This window comes from Dendrobates tinctorius, unplaced genomic scaffold (assembly GCF_039654945.1).
Source record: "Dendrobates tinctorius isolate UK_male_01 unplaced genomic scaffold, ASM3965494v1 ptg000326l, whole genome shotgun sequence".
Taxonomy (NCBI): domain Eukaryota; kingdom Metazoa; phylum Chordata; class Amphibia; order Anura; family Dendrobatidae; genus Dendrobates; species Dendrobates tinctorius.
Window position 1 is genome coordinate 12,905,484 of NW_027361993.1, and position 26,074 is coordinate 12,931,557.

At 44.0% G+C, this 26,074-nt stretch overlaps 1 protein-coding gene and 1 pseudogene across 1 annotated transcript in view; one reads left to right on the top strand and one right to left on the bottom strand.

Annotated features, from left to right (window-relative positions):
- Window positions 1-213: 213 nt before the first annotated feature.
- LOC141074207 (transcription factor HES-1-like) overlaps window positions 214-26,074 on the bottom strand; it is a 44,609-nt gene continuing 18,748 nt past the window's right edge. Inside the window, exons 2-5 of the mRNA XM_073561766.1 lie at window positions 24,605-24,701; window positions 24,430-24,525; window positions 16,990-17,074; window positions 214-855 (exon numbers count right to left, since the gene is read on the bottom strand). Coding sequence (XP_073417867.1) covers window positions 380-855; window positions 16,990-17,074; window positions 24,430-24,525 — 657 coding nt within the window. The 5' untranslated portion in view covers window positions 24,605-24,701 and the 3' untranslated portion in view covers window positions 214-379. The remainder of the gene's footprint in view (window positions 856-16,989; window positions 17,075-24,429; window positions 24,526-24,604; window positions 24,702-26,074) is intronic.
- LOC141074148 (growth arrest and DNA damage-inducible protein GADD45 beta pseudogene) lies at window positions 17,667-18,346 on the top strand (annotated as a pseudogene).

The window sequence follows — 26,074 nt, forward strand, 5'->3', positions numbered from 1 at the left end:
TGCGTGGGAGAGGTGCCGCCCTTTTGTATCTATGTTTCCTGTTCCTGAAGGGCGGATCCCCTCTCTCAGGTGGTGCTGTCATGGACGACCGTTAAAGTATCTTACAGGGTACCAACCAAGATAAAGTGGACATGGAACCCAGGAATTTCCAGCTATGTCTTACTAAGGCAGATGTACAGGAGAAATAAAAGGAAGTTTCTTGTACTTTAATAGTCCATTACAATTAGCATCATGTTTATTTTCATACGTAATGGTCATACATTTACATGTCATCTGCCATTCATAATTTTGTTTCTATTACCATCTCAGCATCAATTTAATTAAAATAAAATTTAGTACAATGTGAAGTCACATAAGATTATACAGTAGGCTTATATCATCACCAGGGTCTCCAACATGCATTCGTTGGTTGCTGACATGATCTTGGTTTTTGGAGATGGCCTAGACATGAAGAAGAAGGAGAACCTGTTCCATGAATATGTTGGGTGAAGACCTGTTCATCTCTTCTGGCCTCCTGTGTTATGACCGATTCTTCACTCAAGATTGTGGTTCCCGTTGGTGGTTTCCTTGGACCGTTTCCAGTTTTTAAGTTCCCCATGTTCATTTTTTTTAAGTGGTGACTTGGGTGTAATATGTTCAACTCGCCTAGAAATGTAGGACTTGGTGAGACTAGAACATTTTGAAGGTGGCCATCATGAATAGGAGGAGCAAGGGCATTGAGCTGATCTACAAGCATCAGGTTCAATTTCTCTTGAGAAGTCTTTGTTTTCATTATATAGGCACTGAGATCAACCAGACAGTCTTTGAATCCTTCTTTATGATCAAGGATCCTTTCTTGGTAGACTGGAGCCATTCCTATAATTAGTAAATTCATTACAACATCAATGGACGGTTATAGATGCTGTTCTACATAAACCTGGTCATACACATTACTTCAAATGGTCTGGTGGGAATGGACAACCTATTACGTGAGTTCAAGTGTCCTGACACTCCCCCAATGGGAGATCTCAAGGGAACATAGATGGGGCATGTTTGATTTCAACATGTCTGATGATTTTGGTCTCACTGAAGATAAGTCACTGCCATCCCAGGTTCTCCTCTTCCTCATGTCTCACCTTATGACAACAGATACCACTGTCCTGACAAGCATAACTCGTAGATTTACAAAATTCACCAATATACCCAGCCTGCAGCATACAAGGTAGAAACTAACTTGCCGAGGTATTGCGTTAATGTCTATCTCCATCCAAAGTATTAGGACTCTGAGATGGCACTTATTTGCTCATATGAGAAAAATGGTCAAAATTTCATCAGAGTTTGACCAGTTTATCTTGGATGGGAATAAATAAGCTTCTCCAGCTTCTATCAAGCAGTCCGTGAAAAACAGATAACAGATAGCATCCAAGTGCTGTCTGATTTTTTTCACTGACCCATAGACTCGCATTGGTCAGTTTGATCCAACACTCAGATTCATATTTGACAACTCTCTATGCTTTTTTGCGCACCACTCATTCCAATGAAAAAAATTGGTCGAGTAAACTACCCCTAGACTAACATAGGTACTAGTGCTGTCTGTGAAAAATATGGATAACACTCATACCAGAAAAACAGACATCTGAACGAGACCTTAAACATCATTCAGACATCAGTGAGATTTGAGATTATTTTTGCAGACTGTCCAAATAAAAATCACAGAGAAATGTCTGTTTTTGATTGAGTTCATGGATCAACATTATCCATATAAGCCTATGGGTCCGTGAAAATCACTGACAGTACTTGGATGGCATCAGTGTACAGTCTGGATGTTGTCTGTTTTTAACTTTGCAATGAATAGAAGTTTTCATTTTTTTTTGTTTTGCAACTGAGAAAATCATTGATGAAACCAAATACTGATGAAAATTGATAATTGATCTTTTTTTTACGCACCAGAAAAAAAAAAAAAAAAAAAAAAAAAAAAGTCTGGATGAGATCTTCGAGCTCAAGCACACGTCCGCGGTTCTTGTAAAGTGCTTTCCGTGGTTTTTACAGATAGTCTATGGGACTATTCACATGCCCGTGAATTTTCGCAGACCGAGTGGTCTATGCAAGAAAGTCGGATCAAAATTGGCAATGCAAGTCTAGGGGTCAGTGAGAAAAATCAGACGGCACTCCAACTGGACATACGGACTGTATGTCCATGCAAAACACACCGAGAAAGGTCCGTTTGTTTCCGGCAGCACAGGTGACAACGGCCAATATAAGTTTATGAATCTGTAAAAAACACGTACAGCACATGGATTACATCAGTGTACAATCCATGTACTGTCCGTATTTAAAGGGAATCTGTCAGCAGGTTTTTGCTACCTCATCTGAGACCACCATGATGTAGAGAAAGACGCTGAATCCAACGATGTATCACTTAGTTTACTGGGTGTAGCCATTCTGACACAGAGTTCTTAGAATTAGCAATGCAGCAGAGCTGAGAAAGGTAATCCCACCCACATTACAGCTAACCCCACCAATACCAGTCTATGTATGTACATTGTCTATAGACAGTGAGCTGCATATCACAGGAGGGGGTGGAGTTGGACTAACACACACGTGCTGCTATTGTCTGGCCACTGATAATCACCAGGTGAATATACCTTCATAGTAAGTAAACAACACCACACAGCCGGCCATGTGACACATCATTGAAATTTGTGTTTTGATCCTTCACCCTGATGAAGATGGGTGAAATGCACATTGAATGATAAGTCTTCACTTTGCTAAGTATGTAATTTGATCCACCGTACTTTATGGTTTCCATATTCTTTTCACCATATATGTTTACTAAGTTTAGAGGTATTCATATTATGTTTTAGGCCATGGTGTGTGTGTATATATATATATATATATATATATATATATATATATATATATATATATATATATACACACACACATACACATACACATACACACACACACACACACACATTAGTACAACAAAAGTTATCAACCCTGTCATCAATACATTGTCAAAATTGGGCAACTCTCTTTTATGATAAACCTACAAGAAGAATTGGAGTCTGAACGCCCCAAAAAGATATATATAAAAACTTTTTCTTATTAAAAATCACACTTTATTAGAAAATACACATAACATAGTACAAACACAATAAAAAAGGAGTGTATTATCCCCAGGTGGTAAGACATAAACGGGATGCATCAGGAATTAATTGTATAGCACACATTGATTACATAGTAGTAAAATGGTAGGTTTTAGCGAAATTCATCAAACAATAAGTTAGGAAATTGGCTAGCCAGCCAAATATCCCAAGTGAAGGCTGCTGAATGTCACTTAAGTAGCCCTGAAGTATAGGCAACCAAAAAAGTCAACACATGTCCCTCAACAATGGTGAGGAACACTGTATAGAAAGGGATATTGAGGGTGGCGTCCCCTAAATGATACCTAATAAGTATCCTAAACCAGCATAAAACGCTACCCATAATAGCAAAGGTGAAAAAATGTTAAAGTGCCAAAGTGCAAAAATCCTTACCCATGTGGGGTCCTAATGCATCACCCTAACGACCGACACGTTTCGCCCAAAGGGGCTTTCTCGGGTGGCAGTGTGGTGACTGTTTCCAGCACCTGCATCCTTTAAATGGGGGCAAAACAATGGGGAGAAATGTGGCGCACGCCATCTTTAAAACCTGCGCATGCGCAGAAGAACCCAGGGTTTCGTGAGAGCCGGAAGTGACGCGGCGGGACATCCGGGTTCTTCTGCGCATGCGCAGGTTTTAAAGATGGTGCGCGCCACATTTCTCCCCATTTAAAGGATGCAGGTGCTGGAAACAGTCACCACACTGCCCCCCTGAGGAAGCCCCTTTGGGCAAAACGCGTCGGGCGTTAGGGTGACGCATTAGGACCCCACATGGGTAAGGATTTTTGCACTTTAACATTTTTTCACCTATGCTATTATGGGTAGCATTTATGCTGGTTCAGTATACTTATTAGGTATCATTTAGGGCATGCCACCCTCTATATCCCTTTCTATACAGTGTTCCTCACCATTGTTGAGGGACATGTGTTGACTTTTTTGGTTGCCTATACTTCAGGGCTACTTAAGTGACATTCAGCAGCCTTGACTTGAGATATTTGGCTGGCTAGCCCATTTCCTAACTTATTGTTTGATGAATTTCGCTAAAACCTACCGTTTTACTACTATGTAATCAATGTGTGCTATACAATGAATTCCTGATGCATCCCTTTTATGTCTTACCACCTGGGGATAATACACATTTTTTATTGTGTTTGTACTATGTTATATGTATTTTCTAATAAAGTGTGATTTTTAATAAGAGAAATGCTCAGCTACTTACCGGTAGCGGTGTTTTTCAGGAGCCCATGACAGCACCACGAGAGAGGGGATCCGCCCTTCGGGGACAGGAAACCTACGGACATAAAAAGGGCGGCCCTCTCTCCCGCTTCAGTTGGATTACAGAGCATGAGAGGACCTCCCCGGTTAGTAGCAACTTAAATACGTACAGTCAACTACATGTCTCTACTACTGTGACTAATTTTTTAAATAAAGTAAAAGGTGCTGACCCAATATGTGAAAGCAGAGGGAGGGAATGTGAAGGTGCTGTCATGGGCTCCTGAAAAACACCGCTACCGGTAAGTAGCTGAGCATTTATTCAGTCGCCATGACAGCACCACGAGAGATTTACAGAGATGAAGAGAACTCTAGGGAGGGATAGCTGCCTCAATCACCTTTCTCCCGAACGGGAGGTCGGCGGACCCACCTAAATCTAATCTATAGTGTTTGAGAAAAGTTGATGGAGAGGACCATGTGGCCGCCTTACATATGTCTTTGATGGATACTTCCGCTCTCTCTGCCCAGGATGTTGCCATGGCCTGAGTAGAGTGCGCTCTTATGCCTTCCAGGATCTCCAGCCCACCTGCTGTATAAGCAAAAGAGATAGCCTCCCTAATCCACCTAGCTAGGGTGTTCTTGGACACCAAGTCCTTTTCTAGCTCCCTGAAAAGCTACAAATAGGGCATTGTCCCTTTTCCATGGCTCTGAGGCCGAAATGTAATTATGAAGGCACCGTCTCACATCAAGGGAGTGGAGCTTCTGCTCGGACAGGTTAGAGGGGTTCGGGTAGAAGGATGGGAGGACCATTTCTTGAAGCCTGTGGGACTTCGAGGCAACTTTGGGTAGATATAAGGGGGTCTGGCTTTAAGGTGACCCTATCTTCCCAAAACTGGGTGTACGGTGGTATTCTGGAGAGGGCCTGCAGGTCACTAACCCTCCTGGCTGATGTTAGGGCAACCAACAGGGCAGTTTTGAATGATAGGATCTTTATGGGAATGGAATCAATAGGCTCAAAGGGGGGCTCTGTTAGTCTTATCAGCACTAAGTTGAGGTCCCATGGGACCAGCCTGTCTTTGATGATGGGTCTGGATCTTGCTGCTGCTTTAATGAATCTTGCCACCCAGTAATTGCTCGCTAAATTACAGTTGTAAAAGGCCCCTAGCGCCGAAACCTGGACTCTAAGTGTATTTGTGGCTAGACCTATCTCCAACCCTTTCTGCAGAAATTCTAGAATCTGATCAATTCGAATTTTCTGACCGACTTTTGCTCCTGACACTGCCAAAAACCTTTCCCAGATTCTAGCATAAATATTTGTTGTGGAGACCTTCCTGCTTTTTAGGAGGGTATTAACTAGCCCACGGGAAAACCCTCTTCCCCTTAGCAGCTCTCCCTCAAACTCCATGCCGCTAGATGTAGGTTGGAGACTCATGGATGGTATACTGGACCCTGGGATAGAAGATCCAGGAGCTCGGGGAGAATCCATGGCTGGGACACAGACATTTTCCTCAGCCAAGGAAACCATGACCTCCTGGGCCAGAACGGGGCTATCAAAATAACACTGGCCCTGTCTTCTTGGATTTTTCTTAGCACCATTGGAATCAGATTCAGAGGGGGAAAGCATATGCTAGGCTGAAGCTCCACTGAACCAGGAAAGCGTCCACCGCGTACGGGTTTTCTCTGCGATCCAGAGAGCAGAAAAGAGGGAGTTGACTGTTCTTTCTGCTGGCGAACAAGTCTATCTCTGGAAGCCCCCACCTGTGTACAATCTGTCCGAAGATGGCCTTTTTTAGTGTCCAGTCTCCCTGACTGAGCCTGTTGCGACTTAAGAAGTCGGCTGTTAGGTTTTGTTTTCCCTTTATGTGTAGAGCTGTGATGGATAGGAGGTGCTGGTCGGCGATCTGGAAAATACGATTTGCTATATCCAAGGGCCTCAACCGGGTTCCCCCCTGGTGGTTAATGTAGGCTACGGTTACCTGGTTGTCTGAGAATAGCCTGACGTGTTCGCCCTGTAAGGACACAAGGAAAGCATTTACCGCCCGCTCTACCGCTAGCAATTCTTTAAGGTTAGAGGAGAAACTTCATTCGGTGGGAGACCACACTCCCTGGACCCAATTATCCCCCATATGGGCCCCCCAACCCGTGGGGCTAGCATCCGTGGTTAGAATTCGGGAGATTCGGTTAACCCAAGGAACACCTCTACGCAGGTTCGAACTTAGGGACCACCAGTGAAGGGACTGAATAGTGACGTTAGATAAGATGACTCTAGCATCGAGGCAACTCTCCAGCTGATGGGTGTTGTGTAAGATGTCCCACTGTAGGGTTCTTTTGTGGAGTTGTGCCCAGAGAACTGCTGGGATGCATGCCGTAAGTGAGCCTAAAAGTGACATAGCCCCTCTAAGGGTAACTGATGGATTATCCATTACCCTACGAATCTGATGCTGGGTTTTCAGAACTTTAGACTCTGGTAACCGACACTCCTGTAAGTCAGAGTCTATGGTAAGGCCTAGAAACTGTTGTATTCTCGTGGGTTGTAGTCGTGATTTTTTTTTAAAGTTAATGATCCAACCGAGATCTTGAAGGCTGGCTATTACTTTCCCTAATTGGGAGGTACAATGAGACTCCGATTTCCCCACAATCAAGAGATCGTCTAGATAGGGAATTACTAGGATGTTCTGCTCGTGCAGATGGGCCATGACCTCTGCCATTAATTTTGTAAAGACCCGGGGTGCCACTGCCACTCCAAAGGGAAGTGATGAATACTGAAAATGGCTTATCTGTCCCCCCAGTGAGATGGCTACCCTTAGGAATCGCTGATGATCTGTATGTATCGGGACATGATAATAGGAGTCTTTAAGGTCTAGGATTACCATAAAGCACCCACCAAACAGTAGTTTAATCGCCGATTTTACAGACTCCATTTTGAAAGAATAGCTTTTAATGAATTTATTAAGGCCTTTAAGATTGATTATGGTGCGGTAAGAGCCGTCCGGTTTCTTGACTAGAAAGAGGGGGGAGTAAGACCCCTTACCCCTTTGTAGCTCGGGGACTCCAATCAATACACCTTTCCGGAGAAGGTTGTAGATCTCCGCTTCCAGCGCCTTCTGCTCTGTGGACGAAGAACGGATGGGAGTTAGGACAAACTTGTCACCCGGACACTGCTGGAACTCAAATCTTAGTCCTGTTCTAATGATGCTCTGAATCCAAGGACTATTGGAGATCGGCGACCAGGCTGGGTAGAAGGACAGCAACCTTCCTCCCACCTGGTCTGACAGTCATTTGGGCTTGTTGAGGTCTCGAGGGGTGTTAAACATATACCCCCTACCTCTTCTCCTGGTATCATATCTCGGTCCTTCTTTGGAAGATCTCCTTCGATCGAACCACCTCCTGTAAGAGCCTCTTCTGAAAGGCGGTCTACCCAAATATGGGAAGCGTTTCTTGCCATCGCCTGCCTTTTCCAGCAATTCGTACAGAACCTTGCCAAACAGGTAAACCCCTTCACACGGGATGCCACAATTTAAATCTGGCCTGCATATCACCCGGCCAACACTTAAGCCACAAGGCCCTGCAGGCAGCATTAGAGGGCCGCGGATCTGGCTGCTAATTTCACCGAATCCGCCGAGGCATCAGAAAGGAAGGCTGCTGCTCCCTGAGCTGTTGAGAGGGAGGAAAGGATGTCTTGCCTTGGGACCTTATTTCTAATTTGTTATTCCAGCTGGTCTAACCACACTGTTAAGGATCTGGCGGTGCATGTGGCCGCAATTGCTGGCCGAAGGGCTCCAGCTGCTGTCTCCCAGGTTCCCTTAAGGAACGCGTCCGCCTTCCTATCCAAGGGGTCTTTTAAGCTACCCAGATCCTCAAAAGGGAAGGGAAGTCTTTTTGCAGGCCTTTGCTATGGCCGCATCCAGTTTTGGGGCTTTGACCCATGATGTAGAATCTGTTTCCTCGAATGGATATCTTCTTTTAAAGGCCGGAGGTAGGGAGCCCTTTCTCTCAGGTTTCTTCCATTCTCTTGTGATAAGAGCACTGACCTTATCTATTAGGCCTCTTTCACACATCAGGTTTTCGCCGTCAGGCGCGATCCAGCGCTTTTGACAAAAACCGGATCCGGCGAAATGCAATGCCGGATCCGGTTTCCCCCCCATTGACTTGCATTTACACCGGATCGCGCCGGATTGCCATGCGTTTCATCCGGTTTTCGCCGGATCCGGCAATGTGTCGCGATCCGGCGTCTGGAAAAAACGTCTACTGTAACGTTTTTTGTCTCCGGCGAAAAAGCCGGACACGCCGGATCCGGCGCGTCCGGCTTTTTCACACAATGAAAGCCTATGAGCGCCGCAATGCGCCGGATCCGGCGAAAGCCGGATCCGGTAGCCGGATCCGGCTTTTTTGGTCTGAGCATGCTCAGTAGCTCTGCCCACAGGAGATATATAAAAGCAAGACAATGGGACCCTCAGCCACACCCAACATGCCACCCAAGCCAAGAACCAGGAGCAGGAGAAGGCAGCAGACATCTGCAGCAGCAGCACCATCAGCAACACCCCAAATGGAGCAGCATGCTGAACGGGAGGGGAGTCCAGAAGCAGATGAGAGACGGTAATTATCAAATCCCCCATTCCTCCAAACTAGGGCCATGGAACATCAAGATATTCATTGGCCCTTTGTTTCTCTTTATTCAACAGCCGCCAAAGAGATGTAGCAGCAGCAGAAATGGCATCACTGGCAGCAGCAATACCCACAGCCATGGAGTCTGGCCATCAACAGGACAGCACATCTTCTTCTGGGAGCCCTCCCTCGCATCGTCAGCGTTTGACGGTAAGTTTTTATTTCCAAAATCCATCATCTCTGTATATGTCTATTCATTGCCTTTTATTTCAAAACAGGAATCACAAGATGAAGAGGAGCTCCCAGAAGAAGAAGGAAGGGGTGGACAGACACCTGGAGTGGGCTCACAATTGGTAAGTTTTTTGCATCAAACGCAGAAACACAACATCACACTACACATAGAAAACAATGTTCTGCAGACCACACACAGCAAACAAACAAATGCCTACATCCAAAGACATAACATTTTTTGTTTTCTTCTCTAGTATTCCCAATCTGGTGCTCGGCCAAGAGGTCCTCGCAGTGCCTCCCAGGGTCGTCGGCGACAGCAACGCGGCGGTCACCAGCGTGTAAGTATAAATATTTTTGCTTTGTTTTTTTGCACTTTTTATTTAATTTCTTTTGTGGAGGCTAATTATGTTATTTTTGTCTTTTTCTTTAACAGCCTTCACAGCGTGCTCCCGACTCTGACGGTGAGGATGGAGGGATTGATGTGGACCGCCTCATCGATCTCGTCAGAGAAAGGGAGCCGCTCTGGAATATGGCTGACCGCCGCCACGCTGACCTGATCATTACCCGACGACTCTGGGAGGAAATCTGTTCTCTCCTTGTGGGCCGCTGGGAGGACCTCGAAGCTCGGGCCCAGATTAAAGAGCGCAAGTATATACAGTAACGGTTGCTTGATGTAAACCAGTGTTTCCCGAACTCCAGTCCTCGTGGTCCCCACGGATCATGTGTTCAGGATTTCTATTTACTATGGAAATCCTGAAAACATGACCCCTGGGGACCATGAGGACTGGAGTTTGTGAAACACTGATGTTGTATACTAACCACTCCTTTCTCGTTTCAGGGAACAGAATTGTGAATCGGTGGCGGTCTGTGAGGGATCGTTTCAAGAAGGAGTTTAATAAAGAGATGCGGGCCCCGAGTGGATCTGGAGGACGCAGGAGCAAGTACAAGTACGCACAAGCCCTGTCGTTCCTCCGGGAAACAATGCTCACCAGAAGGTAAATATTACACACCACATGTGAAAAAAATGTTAGATGTAACTTTTTTTTTTCAGCCAGGGCCATACCATGTCAGCATTTTAATTGTTTTTTTTTCTCTTTATTACACAGCACAGTGAGCAGCACTCGGGAGCCTGCACGATTGGACCCTTCTGAGGCGATCCCTGAGACCGGCACCGAGGGACACTTCGACCGCCCCGGTACATCTGCACCTTCCCACACATTCGACCCATCTGTCCCATCCACCAGCACAGGAGCATCGTGGCCGCCTACATTACATGAAGCTGCTGGTGAGGAGATCGCTTTCCCTTTACCCCACCCTTCTGCCCCTGCCGCCTCTAGTACACCTGCGGGTACTGGGCGGCAGCGGCAGAGGGGTCAGGAAGAGAGTTATGCGCAAGAGTTATTGCATCTGAATGCATCTTTCCAGAACTGTCTCAAAGTCTTGTCAGAGCAAATCTCCGCAGGCTTTCAGCAGATCAACTCCAGCATTCTGGAGGTGAAGACACTTCTGCAAACCATGCATTCAGAAGCAAGATCTTCGCCAAACCACACCTTTTTCAGGTCTGTTGTGGAGCGCATGGCAACACTATCTCCTACCCAGCAGATGCATGTAATGCATTCGTGCCACGGTGCTCTACAGCAGGTTACCTCCCAACCTCCACCTCCCACCACTGTAGTTCCTCCACCTGCACCCCCTCCAGCCATGCACCCCCTCCAGCCACTTTCCATCCTCCCCCTCCTATTACATACCAGCAACCTCACCAGTACCAGACATCTCCCCACTTCCAGCAACCTGCCCCGTCCCAAACTCCTTCCCCGTACCAAACTCCTTCCCCGTACAACTTTCCATCAACATCTGCTCCTACAGTCCCTGCCCAACCCTCCACTCCACCGCCCACCACCTCTTCTGCCTCCCACATGTCCACCCATTCTGTAGCTTTTTCCACACCTTCACCTCTAACTGTTTCTTCCCCACCACGATCCCAGTCCTCTCTCCACACACCCAGTGTCGAAGTGTCCCGCAGCCCCTCCAGCAGTATTTCCACCCCACAGTACACAGATTTGTAATGTTTTTTTGTTGTAATAAAAATGCCCATTGGGTTTAAAACCTTTATTAAAAAAGTTTTTTGCACTTTAAAAACATAAAAAAAAAAAAAAAGTTAAATTCGTTTCACAATGGTTGTCTGTCATTTCTTTCTGCGGCGAACTATGTTTTAAAAAAAAGGTTAAATACAGGGTATTTCAAAAGGTAAAAAGGTATTCAAAACCAGGTATATAACTGTGGGTAAATTTTAGCTTTTTGCCACAGTTGTGTTCCTGGTTGTGTTTGAAGCAAAGTATTTCACCTAAAAAGTTGTGTTTATTGTTGGTGATTTCCTAACAATGTACACAACTTTTGTTAAAAGGTGAAATACTTTGCATAAAACACAACCAGGTACACACCTGTGGCCTAAAGCTAAAAATAGTAACACCATGACAAGATAGCCAACTTTGGTTGGCAAAGGTATATACTGTTGGTCCAGAAGGTACACAAGTTTAGGGCAAAAATCTCTCACACTCTGTCATCCCAGTGTACTCTGCCTTGAGGTGACAAAGTATAGTGGAAAACTGTCCCTGAAACCGTCACAGAACTTCTAGTGGTAATATTTCCAATGACAACATCCATCTTCGCCAGTAACTTGCTCTTCTCTCCAACCTGCACTTTCTTCTCTACAACCTGTCAAAGAAGGGCTGTAGGAACATGCTATATCTAGTTTTCCAGTAGCCAATCCCGTTCGGAAGGCCACAAGGGTCAATTTTAAAAACCGGATCCGGCGTAATCCGTCGAAAAACGGATAGAAAAACGGATGAACCGGATGAGACGGATCCGGTTTTGTCTGTCAAGAACAAGACGGATCCGGCAGAAAACCGGATCCGGCACTTCAGGTTTTACAAAACATTTGCCGGATCCGGCATTCCGGCACGACGCCGGATCGCGCCTGACGCCGAAAACCTGATGTGTGAAAGTAGCCTTAGAGGGAATGACCTTCGATTTTTCCGGTCCAAACCCCGAAACATACAGTCCTGAACTGACTTCTCTGCTAGGGTTACCTCAATTCCCATTGTGGTATTCACTGCTTTTACTAGGTGATTGACCTGCTCCAGTGGGAAACAAGAACGTCCTGATCTGGTATCTGATGATGAGGAAGATGATGGTGAATCTGATCTTAGCTCATGTGAGTCACTGTCGGAGACTAGGACCGGTGATCTAGGGGATCTTCCCCTGGATTTTGCCAGAGATAGGGATCTAACCGACCCCCTGACTTCCTGCCTGACCATCTCCCTTATACTGGAGGAGAAGTCAGCTGTCTCTTCCGAGACCAGGCGGTTAATACAGGGTCTACAGAGTTTCCTCTCCTGACCGTCCGGGAGGGGGACTCCGCACACTGTCTGTGTTTGCTTTTCCCCCGAACACTTTTTCCCCTGGCAGAATAGGAGAGAGGGAACATAAGGGGAACAAATCATCACCCACTGAACTTTCTCGTAGTCCACTTACCCAGGCTTACGACAGTGCAGTACCGGGTTCTGCAGGGGGTCCATTGGAGCCGCCAAACTCTTACGGCTCGTGGATTTCTCTGGTCTCGCCTCCTGAGTGGACCTATACTTCTCAGAACGGCTGCTGCTGCTGCTAGATCGCTGCCCTGGTTTCTCTGACGACTGAGGCTGCGTCTCCTCCAGAGGCTCTGGCTGTTCCTGTGACGCCATTATGGGCTAATACAGGGCCAGAAGCAGCTCTCCCACTGCCTGGGTCACTTAAGTAGCCATGGCACCGCCCCCTCTGGGGCCCACAGGTGCCTTCCATTAGCGCCGAGTACCCTTCATGCGCTCCAGCGTCCTCCCTAAATCCTGGATGCTCCATCCTCGAGGTATGTCTGCAAGGATCCCCTGTCAGGGACAGGAAACCAACTGAAGCGGGAGAGAGGGCCGCCCTTTTTATGCCCATAGGTTTCCTGTCCCCGAAGGGCGGATCCCCTCTCTCGTGGTGCTGTCATGGCGACTGAATAAAGATTAAGTTTTATATTATATATATATCTCTTACACACACACACACACACACACACACACACACACACACACACACACACACACACACACACACACACACACACACACACACACACACACACACACACAAAAAGAATATATATCTATCTTTTTGGGGCATTCAGACTCCAATTCTTCTTGTAGATATACTCCAAATGTATGTATTTACCTACAGTAGGTTTTGTATTTTCTCATCGCTCATACTTCATTTAATGATAGCCATGGTTTGCACTGACATGTTCCCTTGTGTTTAGTCATTTATACATAACACATAAGCGGCATTACTGAGATTCATCACAGGATATAGTTACCATACTATCTGGTATTTCCATTTTTGCATACCTTAGAGTCATTTTATACCATTTCCTATGACTTATCATTCATTCATCCTTATTTTGAATCACCGTGCTCATTTATTTATGTTTGAAGTATGTTTAATATTTTTCAATCAAAATTACAGTACATTTTCTGATACTTTGAGAATCTTTTTTTACTCATCTTTAGCCTGAGGTGGCTCTCAGTGCTTGTTGTTCATGTCATGTATGTACATTAGGGTGACCGAAAAAAAAAAAATCTCGATGTCGGAATTTTGTCCGTCTGGACCCCACAAAACGATTCCCCTTTCCAGATATTGAGATAGCCAAAATTTGAGCTCGATCAAACAACGCTAACCCGTGCCGCTCATCGCTCAAAGTTTGAAAAAAAGCCAAATTAAGGTATTTTAAGATTTAGGTATTTTGCATAGTCTGTTAGACTATAAAGAATGTGACAACAACATTGCAGAAATAGCCCTGACCAAATTTTCGAACCATTTGTGGTATTTGAATGCAGAGTTGGTGGGATTATCGTTTTTTGATCCCACCATTACAGACAATGAAAAGTTGTTAATGGCTAATAAGTTGCTCAGTAGCACAGATGAACCATCAGAGCACGCTAGGGTTGTAAATCCAAAAGTTAGGAAAGAAAAATTAAAAGAGGTAGGAAGTAACCGACTTTAACGACCTTCTGACAAAAGATGAACAAAAGCAATATGTCCTGCAAGTTGTAAGCAAATGCCGAGCATTATATTCTGACGTTTCAAAATCTACTTTAACAATAGCTCTAGAATAGATTAGATAACTATGTAAAATTATCAACTCATGTAGGTTAGCGTGCTCTGATGGTTCATCTGTGCTACTGAGCAATTTATTAGCCATTAACAACTTTTCATTGTCTGTAATGGTGGGATCAAAAAACGATAATCCCACCAACTCTGCATTCAAATACCACAAATGGTTCAAAAATTTGGTCAGGGCTATTTCTGCAATGTTGTTGTCACATTCTTTATAGTCTAACAGACTATGCAAAAGACCTATATCTTAAAATACCTCAATTTGGATTTTTTTCAAACTTTGAGCGACGAGCGGCACGGGTTAACGTTGTTTGATCGAGCTCAAATTTTGGCTCTCTCAATATCTGGAAAGGGGAATCGTTTTGTGGGGTCCAGACGAACAAGATTCTGACATTTTTTCCCCCCCATAGGAGATCCGGTCACCCTAATGTACATTGTCTATACACAGTGAGCTACTTATCACAGGAGGGGGCGGAGGCAGTCTAGCATGCACACACTGCTGTAGTCTAGTCAATTATAATCACCAGGTGATAAAACCTTCATTGTAAGTAAACACCACACAGCCGAAATTTGTGTTTTAGCCCCTACTTCATGCTGTCCTCACACTTGTACATATATAAATAAAAAAAAAAACAAACTCTGCTGACAGATTCCTTTTAACATTCCAAATGTGTAGGAAAATTGTTATAACTTATTTATTTCATCCATCCATGAAAAACACTGATGGTAAAAACGGGCACACTGATGCAGAACACTGATGACACTGGCGCAATTTTTGCACGTACAGTTGTGGCCAAAAGTATTGTCACCCCTGTACCTCTGTCAGATAATACTCAGTTTCTTCCTGAGAATGACTGCAAACACAAATTCTTTGGTATTATTTCATTTAATTTGTTTTAAATGAAAAAACACAAAAAAAGAATTGTCCTAAAGCCACATTGGATATAATTCCACACCAAACATAAAAAAGAGGGTGGACAAAAGTATTGGCACTGTTCGAAAAATCATGTGATGCTTCTCTAATTTGTGTAATTAACAGCACCTGTAACTTACCTGTGGCACCTAACAGGTGTTGGCAATAACTAAATCACACTTGCAGCCAGTTGACATGGATTAAAGTTGACTCAACCTCTATCCGGTGTCCTTGTGTGTACCACATTGAGCATGGAGAAAAGAAAGAAGACCAAAGAACTGTCTGAGGACTTGAGAAACCAAATTGTGAGGAAGCATGAGCAATCTCAAGGCTACAAGTCCATCTCCAAAGACCTGAATGTTCCTGTGTCTACCGTGCATAGTGTTATCAAGAAGTTTAAAGCCCATGGCACTGTGGCTAACCTCCCTAGATGTGGACAGAAAAGAAAAATTGACAAGAGATTTCAACGCAAGATTGTGCGGATGTTGGATAAAGAACCTCGACTAACATCCAAACAAGTTTAAGCTTCCCTGCAGTCCGAGGGTACAACAGTGTCAACCTGTACTATCCATCGGCGTCTGAATGAAAAGGGACTGTATGGTAGGAGACCCAGGAAGACCCCACTTCTTACCCAGAGACATAAAAAAGCTAGGCTGGAGTTTGCCAAAACTTACCGGAAAAAGCCTAAAACGTTTTGGAAGAATGTTCTCTGGTCAGATGAGACAAAAGTAGAGCTTTTTGGGCAAAGGCATCAACATAGAGTTTACAGGAGAAAAAAAGAGGCATTCAAAGAAAAGAACACGGTCCCTACAGTCAAACATGGCGGAGGTTCCCTGATGTTTTGGGGTTGCTTTGCTGCCTCTGGCACTGGACTGCTTGACCGTGTGCATGGCATTATGAAGTCTGAAGACTACCAACAAATTTTGCAGCATAATGTAGGGCCCAGTGTGAGAAAGCTGGGTCTCCCTCAGAGGTCATGGGTCTTCCAGCAGGACAATGACCCAAAACACACTTCAAAAAGCACTAGAAAATGGTTTGGAGAGAAAGCACTGGAGACTTCTAAGGTGGCCAGCAATGAGTCCAGACCTGAATCCCATAGAATAAGTGTGGAGAGATGTAAAAAAAATGGCAGTTTGGAGAAGGCACCCTTCAAATATCAGGGACCTGGAGCAGTTTGCAAAAGAAGAATGGTCTAAAATTCCAGCAGAGCATTGTAAGAAACTAATTGATAGTTACCGGAAGCGGTTGGTCGCAGTTATTTTGGCTAAAGGTTGTGCAACCAAGTATTAGGCTGAGGGTGCCAATACTTTTGTCTGGCCCATTTTTGGAGTTGTGTGTGAAATGATCAATGTTTTGCTTCATTCTGTTTTGTGTTTTTTCATTTAAGACAAATTAAATGAAGATAATACCAAAGAATTTGTGTTTGCAATAATTTTCAGGAAGAAACTGAGTATTATCTGACAGAATTGCAGGGGTGTCAATACTTTTGGCCACAACTGTACGTGTTTAAACACGGATGTGTGAATGAGGCCTAAGGTGCCACCATTTATCCCATGTGTAACAACAGCAGTGGTCCATCAGTCGCTACAATCAGATCAGGAAGACATGGTTCCTGCTAATGGCCGTTTCCCTTTTTTTCCCCCACTAGACTTCTCCCACTCTCCTTTCCTTCATTTTTCATTCAGACACACCAATACTTGAGGAACTTACCATGTTGTCTCATACGGAGAAGGTTATGAACGTGTTTAACAGTCAGCTCTAAGATGTCTGCTTTCTCCAATTTCCTTTTGCTCACCTGATCAGAAACACATAAGACAATACAGATTTTGTATTTAATGTTGTTTACTTCTCTTTGAAACAAACAATAAACACAAGAAAAATGATATACGTAATTATCTTTTCTTTCCCTTCCCCCCCCCCCCCTTTAAACTTGCCCTAGCCCCTGCCACAGACAAGAAAAAAAAAAAAAAAAAAAAATCTATCAGTCTATAATTTTTGCCCATTTTTCCACAACATTTTGCTTATACGTACTATTCCCTATAATCCAGAGCTATTGTATCATACAATAGAATCATGTCAATATTCCAGATTTATAGCATTTTAGCAAAGGAAAGATCTAGAACAATTTATTTTCCGGTTTTGTAATCCAGACCATTATAAGACAAACTAGTAGAAAACTGTAGAGCTAAAAGCATAATATTATAACACAATGATGATTGACGTTCTAGAGCTCGAAACTCATTTATCACCCAGTGTGGGTCAATGATGAAGAGGTGAAACATGTTAGGGTACGTGCACACGCTGCGGATTGATCTGCGGATTTGGCCGCGCGGATTTTGTAAAATCCGCAGGTAAATCTGCAGGTCAAAAGACCTGCGGTTTTACCTGCGGATACCATGCTGCTTGTGACTACCTGGAGCCGGCGGGATTATTACTGCACGGGATTATTTCTCAGCACGACTCGGGCGGATTCTTACACTATGACATTGGAGGACAGCGATATATACGAGAACGACACGATGCATCCTGTGGCCTCGGCTCTAGAGGACGTCCTTGTCGGTGCTCACCGGCGAGACTCGCTGACCATTGGCGTCTATGAATCGGCCCAGCTGATGGACAGAGATCCGGACAGTGTGGTGCTGTGTCTCCTGGCAGCAGATCCGGAACATGAAGCTGATGTAGCACTGAGCATCCACTTCACGCTGATCCAAGCCTTCTGCTGTGACAACGACATCAACATCTTGCGGGTATCTGGCCTGCAGCGCCTGTCGGAGATTATTCATTGTCAGATGGCGCCCGTCTCCGAGCCAGCGGACCTGCACTGCATCCTGGTGTCGACTCCGCACAGCAATCCCTGGAAATGTTCAAGTTTGGATGAAGTCTTCAATTACTGTGCCGAATGTAAATCCAGAAACCAGTGGTTCCCCTTTATGTCACTAATGGACAGGTGATGGCTCTGGACCCTGCCAAAATCTACTCACTGTTTGCACTGAGTTCACAGAAAGTTGACTGGAGTATTTCTTCTATGCCACTCGGTGTCATGGACTATTGGACAGGTCAAAAGACGTGCGGTTTTACCTGCGGATTGCTCTGCGGTTTTTCATCTCCACAATGGAGGAGATGGCAATCCGCAGAAAGAATTGACATGTCATTTCTTTCTGTGGTTTCAAAACCGCAGAAAAACCGTGCGGAGAAATCTGCACCATCTGCACTGCGTTTTTTTATTCCCATAGGGATTAATGGTACTGTACACCGCAGCAAAAACTGCTGCGGACCCCGCAGTGGCCAAATCCGCTGCGGAACCGCAGCAGAAACCGCTGCGGAACCGCAGCAGAATCCGCAGCGTGTGCACACACCCTTATAATTGGTGTTTTTAGACTAATCTGCAGGCAGCATGTCATAGAGCAGGGGGAGCAGGGGGAGCGGAGGAGACTGATGTATGGTTGTAGGGAAGTGGACTGACCCATGGACCTGTCTGAAGAGGGACAGGGAATGTAAGATGGGCAGTAAATATACATGACGTGAATTTGTATATACGCATGGGGAAACAGCTAAGATTACGAAGAGATGGTGTAGGGCCGGGTTTTGGCCACTAGGGGGGAGACAAAGAATAGCAGGAAAAGGAGATGGTGCAGTACTGATGTTTGGCCACTAGAGGGAGACATAAGAAAGCAGGGAAAGGACATAGCAGCTAATGCTTAAGAAACCGCAAAGTCATGGTGGGCGGAGTTACGGGGACTCGGGAGGGGAATTCCCAGGCAGGGGAATAAAAAGAGAGAGCCCCAGGGGAGAATCCAGTCCAGGAGGAGTTCAGTGCAGCTTAGCTCAGGAGGAGACTGAAGGACGAGCTCCGGAAGGGACTGGAAGGAGAGACAGAGGGGGTGGCCCTGACAGGACAGCAGCTGGACAGAGGACGCCCGGGGTACCAGACAGACGGACTCAGCCAGGGAAAGCGCTGTGGTGGTGGGCCAAAGGTAGCCACAATGAAAGAACCGCGAGGGACGTCGCTTTAGGGGAGAGCAGGAAGTGAAAGGTACCAGAGACTGTGCGTAGGAGCCATCGTGGTGCTGAGGTCATCGAGAGAACGGCCAATAAAGAGGACATGTTTGAACGCACATTGGTTTCTGTCTCCAGTCTGTTCGTGGCCGAAAGGGACCACCCCCCAGTAAGCACACATACCTACATGGTTTTATGAGAAAAGATGCAGAATAACCTGTGTTTTAATCATTTAATCCTTAGCCGTTTCTGGGATTTGGGGTCCAGTGGGCGGTCCTATCAGTGATTGACATCTATCTCTGTATGCACACTTCTACATAGAGAGCTGTCAATCACTAACAGGGACCGCCCACTGGACTGAAAATCCCATGGAGAGCAAAGGATTAAATGATTAAAAACACAGGTAATACTGGATCTTCTCTCAAAGCTATATATCAGTCAACTCATCTATTTTTGTTCTTAGACTGCATTTTCATGGTGACAGGTTCCCTTTAAGGTCAACTGCTAAACATGCATCATCTTAAAGAGGTTTTCCAATGAACAAAGTACACTTTAATCAATACATCTTGGAATTAAAATATGTTCCACAATTGGATTTTTATTTTTTTTATTTTTTTTTTTTTTTAAATGTTCATGTGCGAAGATAATCTTATAAATGTGCCCCTGTGCAATGGCTGTGTCTGATCCTGCAGGAAAATGGTCAGCAATACCACAGCTCCTGGGTAGGGGAGGAAGGAAAAGGGAGTATGCAGACAGGACAGCACAGGATCACAGCTGATTCTTTCTGTGAGTTAAAACAAGTTTTTAAACAGGCAGGAAAATGTTTTACCCTACAGAAACCAGCAGGTGTGATCCTGTGCTGTCCTGTCTGTATACTCTCTTTTGCTTCCCCCTCTGCCCAGGAGCTGTGGTATGATCAGACCATGTCCCTGTACGGTCAGACACAGCCATTACACAGTACACATTTATAAGATTCTCAGCACAGGAACATTTTTTTTTTTTTTTAACACATCCAATTGTGAAACTTATTTTTATTCCAAAATCAGTTGATTAACCCCTTCCTGACATGAGACGTACTATCCCGTCCACGGTACCCGGGCCCGTATGATCGGGGACGGGATAGTACGTCTACCGCGATCAGCGGCGCCCACGTGGTGAGCGCCGCTGATTGCGGCCGGGTGTCAGCTGATTATCACAGCTGACACCCGGCACAATGTGTCAGGGGCGGTCACGGACCGCCCCCGACACGTTAACCCCTTGCACACCGCGATCAAACATGATCGCGGTGTACCGGGGGTTAAAGGGAAGCATTGGCAGGGAGGGGGCTCCCTCCGTGCTTCCCTGAGCCCCCCACGGCAGCGCAATGTGCAGCGCTGCTGCGGGGGGCTCCTTTCCTCCAGGCCCCCGAATCCAAGATGGCGACGGGGGCCTTCGGGGGCCTGGGGAAGCTGGCTTCCTCAGTGCCTGCAAAGCGCAGGCATGAGGAAGCCTTGTGCACTGCCTGTGACAGATTGCTGATCTGTCACAGTGATCTGTGATGTGACACAGGACAGTGATGTCCCACCTGGGACTATGTAATAAAGTAAAAAAAAAAAAAAAAATTAAAAAAAAAAAAAAAAAGTGTAAAAATAAATTTAAATCGCCAAATAAATTAGTAAAAAAAAAAAAAAAAAAAAAAACATATTCCCCAATAAATTCATTTTTTGAAAATAAAAAAAAATAAAAGTACACATATTCGGTATCGCCGCGTCCGTAATGACCTGCCCTATAAAACTGTCCCAATAGTTAACCCCTTTAGCGAACCCCTTAAAAAACAAAAATAAAAAACGAAGCAAAAAATAATGATTTATTATCATACCGCCAAACAAAAAGTGCAATAACGCGCGATCAAAAAGACGCATATAAATATCCATGGTACCGCTGAAAACGTCATCTTGTCCCGCAAAAAACAAGCCGCCATACAGCATCAGTGAAAAAATAAAAAAAGTTATAACTCGCAGAATAAAGCGATGCAAAAATAATTATTTTTTTATATAAAATAGTTTTCATTGCATAAAACCGACAAAAACATAAAAAAGACGACCTAAATGAGGTATCGCTGTAACCGTACTGACCCGAAGAATAAAACCGCTTTATCAATTTTACCGCACGCGGAACGGTGTAAACGCACCCCCCCAAAAGAAATTCATGAAACGCTGGTTCTTGTTCATTCTGCGTCACAAAAATCGGAATAAAAAGCGATCAAAAAATTTCACGTGCCCGAAAATGGTACCAATAAAAACGTCAACTCGTCCCGCAAAAAATAAGACCTCACATGACTCGGTGGGTCAAAATACGGAAAAATTATAGCTCTCAATATGTGGTGATGCAAAAACTATTTTTACAATAAAAAGCGTCTTTTAGCGTCTGACAGCCGCCAAACCTAAAAAACCGCCATAAATAGTAAATCAAACCCCCCGTTATCACCCCCTTAGTTAGGGAAAAATAAAATAAAAAAAATTTATTTATTTCCATTTTCCATTAGGGTTAGGGCTAGGGGTGTGTTGGGGTAGGGTTAGGGCTAGGGCTAGGGGCGTGTTGGGGTTCGGGTTGGAGTTAGAATTGGGGGTTTCCACTGTTTGGGCACATCAGGGGCTCTCCAAATGCAACATGGCGTCTGATCTCAATTCCAGCCAATTCTGAGTTGAAAAAGTCAAATGGTGCTCCTTCCCTTCCAAGCTCTGCTATGCGCCCAAACAGTGTTTTACCCCCACATGTAGGGTATCAGCCTACTCAGGACAAATTGCAAAACAATTTTTGGGGTCCAATTTCTCCTGTTACCCTTAGGAAAATAAAAAATTGGGGGCAAAAATATCATTTTTGTGGAAAAAAATGATTTTTTTATTTTCACGTCCGAGCGTTATAAACTTCTGTGAAGCACTTGGGGGTTCAAAGTGCTCACCACACATCTAGAAGAGTTCCGTGGGGGGTCTAGTGTCCAAAATGGGGTCACTTGTGGGGAGTTTCAATAGTTTAGGTACATCAGGGGCTCTCCAAACGCACATGACACCCGCAGACCATTCCATCAAAGTCTGCATTCCAAAACGTCACTGCTTCCCTTCCGAGCCCCGACGTGTGTCCATACAGTAGTTTTCTCCCACATATGGGAAATCAGCGTACTCAGGACAAATTGGACAACAACTTTTGGGGTCCAATTTCTCCTGGTACCCTTGGGAAAATAAAAAAAATGGTGACTAAAAGATCATGTTTGTGGAAAAAAATACGAATTTTTTATTTTCACGCCCGGGCGTTGTAAACTTCTGTGAAGCACTGGGGGGGGTCAAAGTGCTCACCACACATCTAGATAAGTTCCTTAGGGGGTCTAGTTTCCAAAATGGTGTCATTTGTGGGGGGTTTCCACTGTTTTGGTACATCAGGGGTTTTCCAAACGCGACATGGTGTCAGATCTCAATTCCAGCCAAAAACGTCAAATGGCGCTGCTTCCCTTCCGAGCTCTGCCATGCGCCCAAATAGTGGTTTACCCCCACATGTGGGGTATCAGCGTACTCAGGACAAATTGCACAATAACTTTTAGGGTCCTGTTACCCTTGGGAAAATAAAAATTGGGGTGAAAAGATCATTTTTGTGGAAAAAATATGATTTTTTAATTGTACCGCTGTACGTTATAAACTTCTGTAAAGCCCTTGTGGGTTCAAAGTTCTCACCACATATCTAGATAAGTTCCTTGGGGGGGTCTAGTTTCCAAAATGGGGTCACTTGTAGGGGGTTTCCACTGTTTAGGTACATCAGGGACTCTCCAAACCTGACATGGCGTCCAATCTGAATTCCAGCCAATTTTGCATTGAAGAAGTCAAACTGCGCTCCTTCCATTCTGAGCTCTGCCATGCGCCGAAACAGTCGTTCCCCCCCACATATCAGGTATCTGCGTACTCAGGACAAATTGCACAATAACTTTTGCAGTTCAATTTCTCCTGTTACCCTTGGTAAAATAAAAAAAAATTGAACCTGAAGTATTTTTTTTATGAAAAAAAGTTAGATGTTCATTTTTTTTTAAATATTCAAAAAATTTCATGTGACGCACCTAAAGGGTTAATAAACTTCTTGAATGTGGTTTTGAGCACCTTAAGGGGTGCAGTTTTTAGAATGGTGTCACTTTTGGGTATTTTCTATCATATAGACCCCTCAAAGTGGCTTCAAATGTGATGTGGTCCTAAAAATAAAATGGTGTTGTAAAAATGAGAAATCGCTGGTCAACTTTTAACCCTTATAACTTCCTAACAAAAAAAAATTTTGGTTCCAAAATTGTGCTGATGTAAAGTAATCATGTGGGAAATGTTAGTTATCAAGTTTTTTGTGTGCCGTATCTCTGTGATTTAAGGGCATAAAAATTCAAAGTTGGAAAATTGCGAAATTTTCAAAATTTTCGCCAAATTTCCGTTTTTCTCACAAATAAACGCAAGTTATTTGAATGAAATTTTACCACTAACATGAAGTACAATATGTCACGAGAAAACAATGTCAGAATCACCGGGATCCATGGAAGCGTTCGAGAGTTATGACCTCATAAAGGTACAGTGGTCAGAATTGTAAAAATTGGCCCGGTCATGAACGTGCAAACCACCCTTGGGGGTGAAGGGGTTAAAATGTATTTTGTTCATGACACAATCCCTTTATGTTATCGTATATGGCGTAGGACTGTGATATGAAGCTATTGCAGGTGTGATCCAGAGGTGGAACGTGGCATTATAACAGCCTTTAGTTCAATGGTCCAGAACTAGATTATTTGATCATATCACAATTTTGGTCAGACAAGCAGTGGTATAGCATAACACAATGAGCCCTATTCTTCAGGTTCCACAATGTTGGACTGGGATCCAAAGCATTCGCAATGTAATATATCACAATGATCCAAACTGAGTAGATCCGGCCATTAATTAAAAAAATCATGGCTGCACCTCCAGATCTAGAAATGTGATCATAGTCCAATGAAGGACTATAATCACTACTCTTTACATGATCATATATATAATGCAGGGCTGTGATTCAACACTATTAAGTGGTATCAGACAGAGATTCAGAGGTAGAACATGAAATTATGGCATAGCGAACATTAAAGATCCATAGATGAACTCCAGCACTCATTGTGTTACTTACATTATAGTTGTAGTGCTTTTCAAGTAAAATTTTCAGTTGCTCCAATGAATTATTAATCCTGGCTCTTCTTTTCTTCTCCATAAGAGACTTGGACATCTACAGAGAAGATCAGAGTGAGGTCTACCTCCTGCCCTCCATACTTCAGTATTACATAGTACAGCGTCGGACATCTTACCTTGGTGAGTTCCAGAATAAGCGTCACTAATGGATTAGTCACCACTGTCCTTTTATCTGTTCTCTTTTAGGGACTCTTTGCATTTCAATGACACCTTCTGTAAAAGACAAAAAACAGTCTTTCCAGTCCAACCATGCAGAAACTCACATTACTGTACAATGAGGAGCGCCCACCACCGAACCCCCCCAGACAGGGCTGTGGAGTCGGTAAGCCAAACCTGCGACTCCGACTCCTCAATTTCCCTTACACCGACTCCAACTCCGACTCCCACACATATTGCTTATATTTAAGTGAAAAATTTATTGTAGTACAATGTGAACCTCAGACATTTAATCATTTTTATGATCCAATAATCAAGATATTTATATAGAACAGAATATATATTGGTGTACTTCCCAGTTTTCATTCTTTTTGGTACAGATACGATATGGATAGACATATGGATAAATGGATAGAGCAGATTTCTAATCTGCTTTTGCTATTGAAAACATTATCTATGAGCTCAAAAACCTTTCAGGTGATGCAGTTTTTTTAAAAAGATGATCAGCTTTTGCAGCTGAAAAACGTATCCTCAAAAAACACAGGAAAAACGCTGTGTGTGAATGTAGCCTTAGATCAGGAATATAACAGCCATTTATAGGACATTTCATAACTTTCCCAAACTCCTATGAAAAAATATTCAGCACATCCTGCATTGAATTACTGTACCCAATTTATTATATATTTTAGGAGTCGGAGTCGGTCCATTTTATACCGACTCCAACTCCACCAAAATGAGCACCGACTCCACCTCCACAGCCCTGCCCAGACAACAAAACAGTATCAGCATGCTTCATATCCAATCACTATCTAGAATATAATACACACAATATTTCTGAATTCTGATATTATATGTGGATTATGGCATCTTGCTTTGTGTACAATAGATATTAAAAGTCTACACACTCCTGTTAAAATACCAGGTTTAATCATTCCAAGAAGAATCATTTCAGAACTTTTTCCACATTTAATGTCACTGATAATCAGTACAAAGCCATTAAGAAAAAAACTGAAGTCTTTATGACATTATTCAGTCTTTTGGGTATGAGTCTATAAGCATGGAACGTCTTGAATTGCCAATCTTTGCCCTTTCTTCCCTGCAGTAGCTCAAAATCTCCTGTGCATGGTGCCCTCTTCAGATCACCCACAATTTTTCAATTAGATTCAAATCTTGGGTCTGGCTGGGACATTGCAAAACTTTCATCTTTTTCTGGAAAAGTCATTCCTTTGTTCATCTTGGGGTATGCTTTGGGTTGTTGTGCTGAAAGGTGACATTTCCTTTTATCCAGCTACCAAAAAACAGCACAAAAGCATAATGCTGCCTCCACCATGCTGCACTGTGGGTATGGTGTTATTTTGGTGATGCATAGTGTCTACTTTGCATTAAACATACTGTACTGTTGTGAGTTCATTTTTCCCTTCACCAGTGAG